Source organism: Schistocerca piceifrons, chromosome 3 (assembly GCF_021461385.2).
Source record: "Schistocerca piceifrons isolate TAMUIC-IGC-003096 chromosome 3, iqSchPice1.1, whole genome shotgun sequence".
In the NCBI taxonomy this organism is placed as follows: domain Eukaryota; kingdom Metazoa; phylum Arthropoda; class Insecta; order Orthoptera; family Acrididae; genus Schistocerca; species Schistocerca piceifrons.
In genome coordinates, this window is record NC_060140.1 from 827906343 (window position 1) to 827923387 (window position 17045).

The 17045-nt window shown below is 37.9% G+C and overlaps 1 protein-coding gene across 1 annotated transcript in view; it reads left to right on the forward strand.

The window, feature by feature from the left end:
* LOC124789376 (cell division cycle protein 27 homolog) overlaps window positions 1–17045 on the forward strand; it is a 236177-nt gene that overhangs the window by 115996 nt on the left and 103136 nt on the right. Inside the window, exon 9 of the mRNA XM_047256709.1 lies at window positions 10865–11045. Coding sequence (XP_047112665.1) covers window positions 10865–11045 — 181 coding nt within the window. The remainder of the gene's footprint in view (window positions 1–10864; window positions 11046–17045) is intronic.

Genomic DNA, 17045 nt, shown 5'->3' on the forward strand with positions numbered 1-17045 from the left:
TTGAGCTCTACAATAACTTTTGAATGTCTTCACAGGTATTCTGAAACATGTGGATATATAGTTTCAAATACAAAAGAACTACTTTCCTCTGAAATACACTATTCAGTGCATGGTAGAGAGCACTTTTCAATTTATACTGCCAATCAGTTATTGTTAGTCGTAGGTGGCATCTGTAAGAAGAAAAGTACAGGATGGTTCGAAAACACTTTAAAAATTTATCAAAATATGTAACAATTTATTTAGATAAGCAGCCTCAAGACAAGACACCAATGACTTACCAGTCAGCAACTTCTCTGATATCCAGTTTTTATGTTGCTTGTGTGGTAGCTATTGACTGAGCTAATTTGATTTGGATATCCTTTTGACATTTCAAAAAAAGTAGTGCTTTTGTTCACCTTTACCGGTTAGACATTCATATTAGAGATGGGCAAATTCATTCATCTTTGGGAACTAGTTCACTGGTGATTGTTCCTTTATGGTAACGGTTCATTTTTACTCATTCACCATTCCTTTTTTTGTATGTAATTGTGCATGCTACATAGATTTTAGATAAAAAATATAAAGTATGCATAAGTATTACTTCAGCATGATAAATTCATTGATTGCCTTACATAGACACTTTGTTTATTTCATTTTTCTTTGCTGAATTTATTCTTAGAAAGTATGACATTAGTTGGCTGACATGATGGGCCAGTGACCACAAGCCAAGTTTTGTGTAGCTAGAGCAGGCTGATTTTAAGTACAGATTATGGAACGTGTTTATGACCTGCCATGGACCACCACATCTGTCATTCACTTTGTATCAAGTACAGTGTCTTCATTATTCCCCCAGAGAATAATATGTAATTGTATCTGCTTTACTAGCATAAAATAACTTTAAAGCAAACTGTCATCTGGCAGTCCAACATTAATAGTTTTCTTTTACAATGTGTCAGTGTGTAAATTAACCACACATCAAAGTACCATACTGCCTGTGTGCAAAATGAAGATTAATTTGGAAAAAATAGGATTTCCTACACAGGAGCAGTGTAATTGCATACTAAATTTAGGAGCTTTGTATCGGCATGTATCGGCAGTGGGGGCAACTACATCATTGTGATCTGAGAGCATCTAAACTTCATAAGTGAAAAGAAAATATTTTCTTTTTTCTCCAACATCTTCCCAACATAGTACACATCATAGCTTTGAAAGTCTTTACATTTGCAAAAAATAACCAGTTTTTGGTCAGCCATCAGTTGAAAGGGGTGCCAAGATTCATGCATGGAGTAAATCATCAAACAATGGAAATCTAGGATGCAATAATGACAATATTATGAAAAGGATAGAGTTGTACTCTCCATGTAGCAGAGATGTTGAGTTGCAGATAGACAAAACAAAAAGACTGTCAAACAAGTAAGCTTTCAGCTAAAAAAGCCTGTATTCAAATTAGACCACACACACACACACACACACACACACACACACACACACACACACACACACACACACACAGTCTGGCTGCCGAGGCAGGCTTGAATAACAGCGCATGATGGGAGAAGCAGTCTTGGTGGTGGGTCTAAGGAGTAGGCTGGGGTGAGAAGAGGGAGGAATAGAAGGGTAGGGACGGGGGACAGAACAGTCCCAGTTGTGGGAGCATACAGGGATGAGGCAGAGAGAGGGTAGGGCAGTTAGGTGCAGTCGGGAGGTTAGACAGAGGGGAGAGGGGTTGGTGGACCAGCGGAAGAAGAGAGAAGGAAAAAGTCAATGGGTCTGTTAGTGGAATAGAGGGCTGTGTACCATATTTACTCGAATCTAAGCTGCACTTTTTTTCCGGTTTTTGTAATCCAAAAAACTGCCTGCGGCTTAGAATCGAGTGTAAAGTAAGCGGAAGTTCTGAAAAATGTTGGTAGGTGCCACCGCAACTAACTTCTGCCGTCGAATATATGTAGCGCTACACAGGCATGCTTTGCAGGCACAAAGATACATACTGGGGCCAAAACCTCTGCGTCAGTAAATAAATTTAAAAAAAAAAAAAAAAAAAAAAAAAAAAAAAAAAAAAAAAAAGAGAAAAAAAGGTGTAAGACGAGCTTTTTTCTCCGCCCCGAGTTTCGGCCACTGCATTTTCATACATTATCCAACGAAGTAAATACAAATTCCGGGTTGTTCATCTTCAAATGTAGCAGCATTTCAATGTACTACGAAAATCCGACTGGCAAGACTATTTGGGATGTTTGTCAATATGGCCAACTCTACGTTCTGAAATTTTTCCTACCTGTGAGAAGAGATGGTTGCTAATAGGAACTTTTATTCGTATTATTCTTATGTCTAATAGTGAGACAATCAGAAATGAAGCACGGCAATTGACTAGATTTTTAAATCTAAGATGACTAATTTCTGTGCAGAATGTAATGTACAAAAGAGGCGTCTGCAAAGATTTTCAAACGGAGAAAAATTTTAGCCAAACTCTCATTCAGAACATCTATCATACGCAGTTTATTATTTGGTTCTTGTTGATCATTATCAAAGAAAGCAGCAGTGTAAGTAACAACAAATAGCAGTTTTTTTTTTTTTTTTTTTTTTTTTTTTTTTTTTTTTTTTTTTGCGACAGTAGCGCGCACAAAAGCAAGCCCTGCCACAAGCGGCGACAAGTCGTAAACACTTATTATCAGAATGCGACAAACAATGCATGACACAGTATAATAATGCATTTTCAGCCTAGAGTGACGTAAACACCTATAACAAAGAGAACGGCACTTATCAGATCAAAGAAAAATAAGCAACCAATTCAAACCAGACGAAGCATGCCTGACGCATAGCAATGGCTACCCGGTAAAGCTTAACTGCTAAGCTTACGACTCGAACCAAACTACTGTAGCTGTATCGTCATTTATTCTACCTAAATTGTCTCATATTACAATAGACCAAGTTTGTTTCGATTTGGAGGTGTGGCCTAAAACTTTTCTCTCCCCTTGAATTTCAAGTCTCAAATTTCAGGTGCGGCTTAGATCCGGGAAATTTTTTTTTCCTTGATTTCAAGTCTCATTTTTCAGGTGCGGCTTATATTCGAGTGCGGCTTAGATTCGAGTAAATACTGTAGTGCTGGAATGGGAACAGAGAGGGGATAGATAGGTGAAGGACAGTGACTGATGAATGTTGAGGCCAGGAGGGTTGTGGGAACCTAGGATATATTGCAGGGAGAGTTCCCACCTGCGCAGTTCAGAAAAGCTGCTGTTGGTAGGAAGGATTCAGGTGGCACATGCTGTGGAGCAGTCATTAAAATGAAGAGTGTTGTGTTGGGCAGCATGCTCAGCAACTGGGTAGTCCAGCTGTTTCTTGGCCACAGTTTATTGGTGGCCATTCCTTGCGGACAGACAGCTTGTCGGTTGTCAAGCCCACGTAGAATGCAGTACAGTGGTTGCAGCTTTGGTTGTAGATCATATGACTAGTTTCACAGGTAGCCCTGCCCTCGATGGGGTAGGAGAGGTTTGTGACCAGACTGGAATAAGTGGTGGTGGGAGGATATTCTAATGCTTTCTTGGACAACAAGAGACAGTGCGGTGTTGGGTTGCATGACTCACATGTCTCTTCCAGTTGACTTATTTGTTGTGCTTGAGCCGATCCTCTTCTTTGGGTCATAAGCTATGTCGCTCTCACCATTTAATTCTTCTCTGAAGACAGTATTGGGTTAAAGGGAATATTATTAACCAATTCTCTATTCTTGAAATAAATCATGTACTCGTAGACTCTTGTTAATTCAACAACAATATATTTTCAACTCTCATCCCAAAGTAACAGTTATTCTGTACAAACTCCAGCAAGCCAACTGGTTCCAAGATAAATGTCAGAATTGACTAAACACTCATACAATTACATACAGTCTGCCTCATGCAGAGAGAAGACATAAAGTAAAAGTCTGTATATAACACACGCTTCATCTGTCTAACAATACTCATGACACCACACACCATGGACCATTATTGAGATACTATTTGACTTTTTCATATAACTTCTAGGGCACTGCATGTAACCACTTGTCGAGGCCGCTCGTCTAACACAGCTCCTGGCTCCTCGTGACAGCTGTCCTTCCTGCACATACAGACGTGTGACACAGTAAAAAGGCTCTCTCACCCTTGTCATTAAAATATTGGGTGTTTGAGACAGTGAAGAGCCAAGTGTTTCTAGAACTTACCCCGAAATTCTCGAAGCACTACATATCCCTCCCCTTAGCTTGAACATTATCTTTTAACAGTACTATGCATATTTTACCACAATTACAAATTTGAACCTTTCAATCTGTGTTGGAGTTATCTCTATTTTGTGTTCCCCTTCCAGTTGTAAATTCCAGGTGCACATAACTCATGAATATTCTGCTGCTTTGTTCTTACTTCCCGTACTATCTTTTCTAATTATGTACTTAATCATTACTTATGGTAATCTGGAGGAACTCTGGGTAGAATAAAAGTGTTCCCTTCTTGGACATTTGTATACCTGAACTTAGTGAGTCTATTTATGCATAGAATTCAAACTTACCAGACTCATCCCTTCAAACATGTGACTTCTGTCACGATACTGCACTTTTTCGCTTTAGGAACAGTACCTATATCTTACATGGGTTGATCCTAGGAGTACCCTTTGTCCTTCCGTTTTCGTAGGTATGCCCCTTTTAACTTCCTGATCTATGGTACACGTCGATTCCCCTCTTGGTGCCCCTGTCCGCACAGCATAGGTCAGCCTCTCTTGGGTCTGCCTGTCTGGCCCTTTTCATCCAGTAAATGCTGGGTGCACCCTCCTCCACCTTCCTGAGTAGGCATCATGGTTTATTGTCCTACCATACATCTTTATGTATACTATTCTTAAATACTCTGGTAAAATTATAAACAAATCTCCTTTACACTCATATTCCACTTTCTAATACTTCATCTTATACCCTAGAGACCTCTTTCATTTCTTACTTTTACTATATAAACAGATGCTATGTCTACCTGTATTTACCAACTTTTCTCCAAGGAGTAGCACAGCACATGTAGATATATATTAGAGCAACAAAAATAATGATGCAGAACAATTACATATCAACAATGTAATATGTGCATCAATTGAGATGTACATGTATCTATATTCCCCTACATCCCGTGGCGGTTCTGGCATCACTTCAGGTTCCTAATTCGTAGTCCTTCTGGTTTTGCTTAAGTATAACGTTGTGTGTGTGTGTAGATGTGTGTTCGTGTATCCTGATTTTTCGGCCTACTTGTTTGAAATAAGTTGAAGGTTATAGGAAACCACGGAGAATATGAAGGACTTCAGTGGTAGAAGTGTGTGCATAAGGAAAGAGGGAACGATAGACTGGTACTCAGATGAGAAGTAAGAACGGAACAAATAGAAACAGTTGCTAAAAATCAAAGACGTGAAAGAAGATTAGCCCCAAAGACAGGAAACCCTTCCTCCCCCCCCCCCCCCTTTCCCCTTCCCAGGATCCCTACTTTCCAAAATGATACAAACCCTCCCATTTATCTTACATCTCACAAAAAGTATAAAATTATTCTATAAAAATAGAAAATTACACACAGGCAATGACATATGAGCCGGCGTGTTGTCTTGATCCAGAACCCATGACTTGTTCTTCCACATTATGGATCTCTTTTCGTTTCTCATGGTGGTAATGTTGATTAATAGTTTGACATTCAGGAACCCAGTGAAGATCACAACTCTGTGAATACCGGAAAAAACAGTCATCATTGCTTTGAATCTTGATTTGCTCATTCGTGCTTTTTTCATTCTCAGTGATGTTTGGCCCTTCCAATGCATGTAGTTGATGGATCGTAAGTGAGAAACTACGATTTGTCATGTTATCACTATTTCCAAGAAATTAGGATCATTCTCAGTGGCATCAAAGCATCAGTACAAGCATTTTCACATGTTGCTTTTTGTTCGATCGTGGGAATTTTTGGCACCAGTTTCTTATACAATTTTTTCATGTTATGTTGGTTAGGTAAAATTTGCCTTATAGTCATATTCAATGAGATTATGTACTTTTTTGATATTTTATCTGTTTTTGTTGTCTAAGGACATTCAGGGTGTTAGTAATTTTCAGTGTCTTCTTGGCCATCTTGGAAATGTTTGAACCACTGAAAATTCGTGTACATGATTTGCAGTCTTTGCCATGCACTTTTTTTTTAGTAAAAGGTAGGTTTTAGAAACAGATTTTACAAGTTTCATCTAAAACTGGACAACAATTTGTTGCTCCTACAAAAATGAAAGCCACAGCCACACAGATTTGTCTGCAGACACCAGAGCTTCACAGCTATTTGGTGTCCATCCATGTTCATGAGTACTTACTCTGTGACATCAGTTCCCCATATTTTATAGCCACACAGTTTGTTCTGTGATGAAATTGAATTTCAGATGTAAATCAAAGCAAGATCCTGAGCTGCCTCTGAAGCCAAAGCACCATATTCGGATTTCAGAATTCTTTCAGAGCTGTGTCAGATGTGTAGCTCTAGAAAAACTGAAAAATCTTTTATATTTCCTGTCTAATGTTCTGTCACCTTAGTCTTCTGAATCAAAAATGAAAACCATCACTAAGTAGAACCAACAGATGAAAATATATAGGGATTCAAGGAGGAGTTGACCAAATCCCAAAAATTATGACTAATGTGACTGAACAGTTCTGTAAAACAAAAGTATATTTCAAACAGATTAGATTTGAGTGACAAGTTCCTGAGTGTAGATACCCCACCTTGGCATGAAAATGAAGATGTCATCAGTGCTCTTCGCCTAGTTGCTAAACTGAAGGTTGCAAAATATCTGGCTCAGGCAGGAACAGGAAATGAGGCACCGAAACTATAGATACATATTTCAGGTCGTGTCTGAGAAATCCTTCAAGGTACCAGGGCATAAAACAACATTTAAGTGAAGAATAAATATGCTTAAAATAAAATGTGATTCTCTTGCCATATTTGCCTCACATGGTTAGTAAATAGTTAGGTTATAGGTTGTATTAATAAAGTTAAAGCAGCAGTACGTATTAATAATTAAATTCTAAGTAAAAAAGTATTTCCTTAAAAAGCTACTTCTGAAGAATATTTTTGAGATAATATTTATTATTTTATTTTATACCATTCTATAATTTTTTAAATGTAGAGACACCATGCCCGCATTTGACAGTGAGCTGAACTCATGCTCAGAGTCCTTTTTTTCCCCCAAAGAAACCAAATTAGTGGGTACCACAAAGAAAAAACCAAACTTGAAAAATAAGAGCCTCACAGAGCGTCATGTGTTATTTCTGTAAGAAATGCAAAAATCGCAAGCTTTATGTAAACCTTCGTAATCGGTACTTAAAAAAAAAATCAAAAGTTATTGTAAAAACTTGTTGTTTTATCAAGCAGATGAAAATTAACATATGAATTTAAAAAAGCAGTGGCTGCTCATTTAATTGGTCAAACAAAAAAACTACTTGCCTTGTGATAAACGTGTTCTACAGTTGATCGAAATGATAGAGAGAGTAACAGATTTCTCTCATAGTTGCCTGAAAAATGGTGTGTTTATTATATACAACGTAATTTTTGTATAGTTTATTCAGGGTGAGTCACTAACTATTGCAACCTAGAATAACTCCGAAAGTATGATAGTAGGTGAAAAGTTTGTGGGACAAATGTTGCATGGGACAACGGGGGCCATAATAAGACGTTGGTTTTTTGTTGCTAGTTTGGGTCACGTCAAAAGTATGAAGGCCAACTTCGTTTTTTAAAATGGGATGCTATAATTTGGTACTTATTTTTTGATAGCGGCTATCGAGTCGAATCCAATGATGTGTAAGAGTAAGGTCTTTGAAGGTCAACGAAGGTCAAAAAGGTGGCACAAACGTCCATTTGCAGAAGGTATTCGAAGTGATTACCATTGGTATCAGTGCAGTGCTGCAATCTTCTTATCATGGATTGAGTGGTATTCCTTATCACATTGACACTTATCGAAGCACATGCTCTGACATTTCTCTCTCATGTATTGTGCAAATAGTAAATATTCGCCGAATATGGCGTATCCATCGAATATGCCATTGACATGTAATGCAAAACCGTTAAATGGTGTTTACAACACTAATACGAACGGTAAGACTAGTATCATCAAATCAAGCGAATGTGAATGATGTATTCCTTGGAAGAACAAGTCAATATGCTTCTCATTTATGGAGAATGCCAATGAAATTCAGTGAGAGCTATAAACTTAAGCTGAAAGATATCCTCAATGTACTCGCCCTACACATTGTACATTTAAATAGGTGTATGATAAATTGAGACCAACTGGATCTTTAACACATCAGAAACACATCCAGCAAAGGGAAGTTACTAATGAGGAAATGAAGTTGGTATTCTTGCCACTGTGGTTTCAGATCCTTGCGTTTGGATCAAATAGCAAGGGAATCTGGCATGAGCCAGAGTAGTGTTGTTGATGTTCTGCGCCGTCATAAATATCATCCTTACCATATCAGTCTCCACCAAGAATTAACTGGTACGGATGGTATGTGTTGCACTGAATTCTGCCGATGGGCTCAACTTCAGATTCAGAGGGATGAAACATGTATTAATTTTATTTTATTTACTGACGAGGCTACATTCACGAACCATGAAAACGTTAATTTGCATAACATGCATTATTCGGCAACTGAAAATTCATGTTGTCTGCGGCAAGTTTCACACCAGAAACCGTGGTCAGTGAATGTATGGTGTGGGATTCTTGATGACTGAATTATAAGCCATTGTTTCACTGAAGGAAAGCTTAATGGTAGGAAGTACACCACAATCCTGCAAGAAACATTAGGTCTGTTATTGGAAGAAATACCTTTAGGAACAAGGAACAGAATGTGGTATCAACACAGTGGGTGTCCGGCACATTTTTCGCTGATGGCTAGAAATGAGTTGCAGAGAGAATTCCCAAATTGTTAGATTGGAGACTGAGGAGATGTGTTGTGGCCGGCTCGTTCGCCAGACTTGATGCCTCTGGATTTTTTTTTTTTTTTGTAAAAGACATTGAGTATAAAGACGTTCGACAACACCTGAAGATACGCGAGAGAGAACTGTCAGAGCATGTGTTTCGATAAGTGCTAAAGTGATAAGGAATGCCACGCAATCCATGATAAGATTGCAGCACTGCATTGATACCAATGGTCATCACTTCGAACACCTTCTGTAAATGGCCGTTCATGCCACCTTTGTGACCTTCGCTGACCTTCAAAGACCTTAACTGTTACACATCGTTGGATCCGTCTCGATAGTCGCTATCAGAAAATAGGTACCAAACTATAGCATCCTTTTCTCTCTCTCTCGTTTTTTTTTTTTTTTTTTTTAAAAAAAGAGTTGACTTTCATATCTCTGAAGTGACCCCACATAGCAACAAAAAAACCAATGTCATATTGTGGTCCCCGTTGTCCCATGCAGAATTTGTCCCCCAAATTTTTTAGCTCCTGTCATACTTTCAGAGTTACTCTAGGTGGAAATAGTTAGTGGCTCACCCTGTATAATTATAAAAAAGTTGAACTGGGAAGGGTGACCACAGAAAAAAGAATGAAAAACGGCTGAGTAAGGCAGCCAGGAATGAGGAATGGAGGAATTGAACCGAGGATTGAGACTATGTGAGGTGTACTGTTAATGATCATTCCTGGGAACGACTGACCATGACTGAAGTGAACAGTTCATTAGAGTCAGTTCCTTAGAGTTCCTCAGTCTTAATGTTCACTGTAGTGAACTGTTCCTCTGGATGCACATTTGTTCACAGATAACCCACCTCTAATTCAGACATCATATTTATAATTCAGTTTACCAAGTCCACTGTCTTTAATCTAGATGAAACAGATTAAAGAAACTGTTTTTGCTTTGAAATTTTATTTTAATCGCATATATTTTTCATTTGAAGAAATTGCTTATGTTTTGAAGCTGTACATTTGTTTGGAATTACCGTTTATACTTTTGTCATTTTGGTTTCAAATGTTGTCTTGAAAGTGTTAATTGAATTGAAAAAATCAAATTAGAAAAAGAATGTGGCCACTCATTATTCTTTCCATTGCTATAGCACCAATTTTGTAATAGTTTTAATGATTTTTGATAATATGTTGCAACATCAAATTCGGACACACATGAACATGTCAGGGTATACATTGAGTATAGGTATCAAAAGTTGTGTGTGTGTGTGTGTGTGTGTGTGTGTGTGTGTGTGTGTTGAATTAGGTACAGTTAATGATAAGGTTATCAACTTTAATACAATTACTGGTGTTCTTAATATGGGTTTACCCACTGCATTGCTGCTTGCATTTGAAAAGTGTTTTCATTGAAAGAAATCTATCTGTTGAAGGAGTTGTTGTGAATATGTTTCTGATTCCATTGTTTGAAATCGAATGCTGAATTTGCCTTCCGTCAGCATTATAAGTCGGACTCATTTAAATACCATATGAAAATTGAAATATGATGCTGACATTCTCTCTCTTTCGTAACATAGTTCTTTACATGGCCACATTTATAATTCAGTATAATTTTAATAACTTTTCATGAAAAACACAATTTTAAGAAGAAAACTGCTACAAAGTTCTACAAATATCAAATAATTGTATGCAACAGCGATTGACACAGTAAAAAACTATTTAATTTATCAGGACAAAGTTTTTTGTTTCGGATTATGTCTAGTTGCCTTAAAGCTTGTGCTTGCTGTGCACTCCAGAGGATGCACGTCTCCTTTCAGACATAGTTATACTTTGGGCTGCCAATTTATGTAGTGTTTTTGTTTAACAGAAATGGAGGGCCTGTAGATTTTATTTGACCTAGTACCTATCTCCATATATTAAAAACAACATATGTTATTGATTTTGATTCATAATATACCCTTTTCCAATCTTTTGCAGAGGGCCTGATGTCTTTATTACGGGATATTGGCACAGCATACTTACATCTTGCACAGTATAACTGCCGTAAAGCTATAGAATGTTTTAGTAACCTCGCTCCTCAGCATTACAACACTGGATGGGTGCTAGCCCTCATGGGAAAAGCCCACTATGAACTGGGTGACTATCAAACAGCAGTCAGGTACAGTATCATATTTAATTAAAACATAATGCAGATTTTAATTTAATTAGTTCATAATATAATTGGGCAGATAAAAAATGTACTCACTTTTATGTACCCAATTATATTTTTAAAAGTTGATTAGTTTCTTGGATAATTAGCTCATAAGTTTTCCAGAAGAATTTATAAAGAATGTACATTCCTCCTGGAGTTTCCATTGTTTGAGTACAGAATGGACAGATATTTTATTTGCTGCAAGAGTAGGCTGACGAACTTTTTTAATAGAAAATAAGGGGGATACTTATATTTTTGACAAAAAATAAGGAAGATTAAGAGCATGGCGAAATTTCAACAAAAATCGTAGCAGTATTTGTTAAAAAGGTGACTATTTAATTACACATCGCAAATTCTTACACATAGTTTGCTACAGATTTTGCCTCAGTCAATAGTTTAAAACATTTTTAGCAAATTCAAAGAATTCACTGCAAAGTGAAAATACTCTGTGTGAGCATTACTTCCTGGTAAACTCGTAACATAACTACCGCTTACCCAAGTCTTCAAAATTAACATTATTTTATTTTAAAGTTGTTAAAACTTTTGTCCATTTCTGGTTAACACTACCCTCTAAAGAGGCAGCACATTCAATTACATCATTAGAACTGCAAAAATTCCTCATATCATTCGTTGCCAGTCACGCAATCCAGCTGGGCACATACAACTTCATGCATGTCATTGAATGTTAATTCCCTTTTTAGCCATAGTGGGATTAAACACTCCAAACTATCATCAAATTTATTAACTAAGTAAGAATATAAAGAATCATAGAATTCAGTGAAGGTGTTCTTGCTAGTAGATTCCAAATTTGAATCTACAACAGTGGCTATCAGTTTTAGAACCACTAACAAAAAATCTACCTTCCTTTCTACACTACTGGCCATTAAAATTCCACACCACAAAGATGACATGCTACAGATGCGAAATTTAGCTGACAGGAAGATGATGCTGTGATATGCAAATAATTAGCTTTTCAGAGCATTCACACAAGGTGGCTGCAGTGGCGACACCTGCAACGTGCTGACACGAGGAAATTTTCCAACCGATTTCTCATACACAAACAGCAGTTGACCGGCGTTGCATGGTGAAACGTTGTTGTGATGCCTCGTGTAAGGAGGAGAAATGCGTATCATCACCTTTTTGATTTTGATAAAGGTCGGATTGTAGCCTCTCGTGATTGCGGTTTATCATATTGCGACATTGCTGCTCGCATTGGTCGAGATCCAATGACTGTTAGCAGAATATGGAATCTAGAATATGGAATCTGTGGGTTGAGGAGGGTAATACGGAACGCTGTGCTGGATCCCAACGGCCCTCGTATCACTAGCAGTCAAGATGACAGGCATCTTATCCGCATGGCTGTAATGGATCGTGCAGCCACGTCTCGATCCCCTGAGTCAACAGATGGGGACGTTTGCAAGACAACAACCATCTGCACGATCGGTTCAACAACGGTTGCAGCAGCATGGACTATCAGCTCGGAGACCGTGGCTGCCGTTACCCTTGACGCTGCATCACAGACAGGAGCCCCTGCGATGGTGTACTCAACGACGAACCTGGGTGCACGAGTGGCAAAAACGTCATTTTTTTGGATGAATCCTGGATCCGTTTACAGCATCATGATGGTCGCATCCGTGTTTGGTGACATTGCGGTGAACGCACATTGGAAGCATGTATTCGTCATCGCCATACTGGCGTATCATCCGGCGTGATGGTATGGGGTGCCATTGGTTACACGTCTCGGTCACCTCTTGTTCGCATTGACGGCACTTTGAACAGTGGACATTACATTGCAGATGTGTTACGACCCGTGGCTCTACCCTTCATTCGATCCCTGCAAAACCCTACATTTCAGCAGGATAATGCACGACCGCATGTTGCCGGTCCTGTACGGGCCTTTATGGATACAGAAAATGTTCTACTGCTGCTCTGTCCAGCACATTCTCCAGATCTCTCACCAATTGAAAACGTCTGGTCAATGGTGGCCGAGCAACTGGCTCGTTACGATTCGCCAGTCACTACTCTTGATGAATTGTGGTATCGTGTTGAAGCTGCATGGGCAGCTGTACCTGTACAACCCCATCGAAGCTCTGTTTGACTCAATGCCCAGGCATATCAAAGCCATTATTATGGCCAGAGGTGGTTGTTCTGGGTACTGATTTCTCAGGATCTATGCACCCAAATTGCGTGAAAATATAATCACATGTCAGTTCTAGTATAATATATTTGTCCAATGAATACCCGTTTATCATCTGCATTTCTTCTTGGCGTAGCAATTTTAATGGCCGGTGGTGTATGTCTATCTTCACTAATTAGTAACTGTACAGCTTCATGAGATTCCATAATTCTAAGATGGGAGATTTCCAGATACTTTTCTTTTTGAATGAAACCACTTCCAATATTCACAAACAAACTGATATAAGCCTGAACAATTGTGTCCCACTTCTGTATTTTTACTGCAAAAATAGTTTTTCAAAACTTTAGGGCAGTCTGAATCATCTGTGCTTTTAAATAGCTTTTTATAGCCTCCCAATTTTCCAAAAGCCTTTCTACAGCAGGTGTGAAAGATAACCATCTAGTATTTACATGTCGTAGTATTTCAGGGCCATTGAACAAAATTTTTAACTGTATCCTTCATAATGCCGGTGAAACGTGTATGCAATAACTTAATATGGACGTATGCCCCTATTCTGAATGGTTTCCGAGACAGGACACATTTAATATCACTTTTGTATGTTTTTCTTGAATAATTCAAAAACCACACCCTCCAGTGAAAATGTGTCACAGTACAAAATTAAACTGTATTAATTTTCCTACAAAAAAATGTCCTATTCATTTTTTTTCTAGAAGCTAACTGGTTTGTGTGAAGAGGAGCGTGAGAATGTTGGAAAAACCCGCTCGACTGCACATGCGCTTGTAGCTTACATAGTTTTTGTAGAGCCAATTTGAGGTAGTCCCGATTGTTGAGCAAAGTGTCTCTGAACTTGCTCAACATGCTACCTCAACTTGGTCTACAAAAACTATGTAAGCTACAGCGCATGTGCGTCGAGCGAGTTTTTCAACATTCTCACGCTCCCTTCACATAAATCGTTAGTTCTAGAAAAAAAATGAATAGGACTTTTCTATAGGAAATTTAATATAGTTTAATTATGTACTGCAACACAATTGCACTGGAAAGTGGAGTTTAGAGTTACTCAAGAAAACGTATGAAAGTGATATTAAATGTGTTCTATCTCGGAAACCATTCAGAATAGGGCATACGTCCACATGAAGTTTTTTTGTTCAGAATCACTAATACTATCTCCCCTCAAAGGATGTACCTTTCCTTCTGACTCACCCTGTTATTTCAACACTAACATTTCTACGTTAAAATATTGTAAACAATTGCATACACGTTTCGTGGCACTATGAAGGATACGGTTAAAAACAACTGGCTCTGAGGATTTTTCATTCTCTTTACTTAATAGTTTTGATTGAATGCTGCTTGCCATAATTTATATTGGCACCGTCAGCACAATATGTTGATATATTACTGACACTCAAATTATTTGACTTAAGTGAACTTGTAATGAACTGTGGACATCCCTTGCAGTTTCATCTACCTGTTCTATGAAATCCAACAATTTGTTTTGAATTCTACCAAAGGGGTCACAATATCATATTACAACTGGAAACATTTTCTTTTTTAGGCGATTGAAGACATCTGTTGCTAGAGAAAAGAACATGAACATGGTACACGTTTTGCGGATCATTTGAAAATTCCAAAAAATCGTTTACACTTCTTGGGGCCAATGCATCCATTATGATCATTTCAGCTGTGGTTTGCCTGCAAGATATTTTCTTTGACACATTAGATTCACTGAACACGTTTTTTGAAAGTTTGATTAGACAGTCCAAGCTCCTATAGCATAGATTGTGTTGTGCTGTGTGGTAGAGTAATGAAAGTCCACCGTCAATGGTTTTCAGGTCATCGTTTGTTAGACCTTTGCTCAGGTGAGGAGAGCTGAAGAAAGTAGTTATCTTGGATGAAGTAGTGACATCATCATTTGCTTTGCTTTTGTGTTCTACAAGCAAATACAAGAAGTTAACTCAGAAAATTGCCAATTACTAATTACTATGTGGTCAACAGTAAATATGTTTTTTTAGAATACATAGTAATAATTTATTACCTGAAGTATTTAGGTGCTGTACACAATTGTTTCTGCTGCCATGTGTGATTCTATGCTCATGTTTGCAGATTGACAAGCTTTATAAGCACTTGATCACGCTGGTCAAATCCAGGAATATAAAGCTTCCCACTTCGTAAGATATGCACACATATACTCTGTTTTCTTTTGTTGGTGGTGTTTTGGTCTTTTCCTTGCTGCTCATCACAAAATCTTGAACGGCGATTCACAATAAGTATTGGCACTGAAACAGTCATGTCTAACGACCAAATTTCAGTTGACCATTTCTAAGGTAATCAGTAGATGTAAAGTCAATATAAAATCAGTAGTCTCTCAAGATTCCAACATTTCAACGAATTCTGATCATGCATGCAAAATTTAAATACTTAAAAAACTTTTTGTACATACATAAAGAATATATATACTGGAGTAAAACACCCATGAGCCTGAAAATACAGGAGGTTATGAAAAAATATGTTCAAATACGGGAGATCTCGGGAAATACGGGAGGGTTGGTCAGCCCACCTAAGAGCCTACCAAGAAATAAGACCCTAGTCTTGTCTTATCGTAAATTTTTAGTCTTCTTTTACATTATCGTTGGTCATTTATTTGACCTGAAAAGAAAATGTGAGATAACCCCGATCATGGAAAAAGGGAAAATAAAAGTATAAATGTCAAGATTTTACAAGTGACAGCTAATTCATTGTATGCTAGGAACAAAACAGGGTAATGAAAGGTATTTAAAATGTTGATGCTCTTATAACAGCAAGAAAACTCACAATAATTAACAATACTTTTATGAAATCAGGAAACAAGTGATGGAAAGCGTCAGTCAGATAAAAGAGGAACAACTGAGCACCATCAAAGAACATTTTTACAATTACAGCACATGAGATTTCTATAGGACTTCAGCAGGAATAATCCAGGGATATCCCCTTCAAAATTTGTTTCAGAAAATCCAACGGAAGGTTTTCCTAGACCAACCTGGAAAATGTCAGGAACTGGCAAGATATTTTTCTTCAGCTGCCACAAACTGTCCTCAAGATTCCCGAAGTAAATCTTTACTTATACCCACACTGTATGTGCACCACCTCACAAAAAGAGATTCAAGGGCACACCCTCAAACTCAAAAATAGGAACTTCAAGGAGAATGGTATCACTGCAGAGCTATTGAAAACTCTTGAACCAAATTCCCTCAAAGAACTTGCACAAATTGTGTCAGAGATTTGACATACAGAAAAACTTCCCAAATACAGCAAATGTGCCCTCATTCACACACTGCACAAAAAGGTGACAAAGCACATTTAAATAACTACTGAGGAATCTTCCTTCAAGGTACATACAAAATTCTGTCAACATGGCTCCTTCAAAGAGTTAAGGAGCAACTAGATCACAGAATTAATGAATATCAAGCTGCCTTTCTGACTGGTCGAAATTACTTACAACAAATAATCAATTTAAAATGGATATTAAAATACAAAGCACACAGTAACAGCCCAATCGTTTGTTCCTTTGCAGACTTTAAGAAGGCATACAACTCAATCAAAAATCAATCCCTCTTTATCACTCAGCTTGTAAACCCTAAGTGTTCGAAGGGTGGCAGTCTGTCTCCTGTAATCTGGTTTTGGACGAAATCATCAGAGAGTGGAAAGAGAACCTAGAAACCAAAGCTGTTAGAAACCCATATGACTTTGAAGACCTAAAAATGACATCCAAATTTCTTGTCTGCATGTCACATACGATACGGTAATATTAGAAGATAAAGAGACATCAACAATAATAAAGAAACTTTCAAGCAATG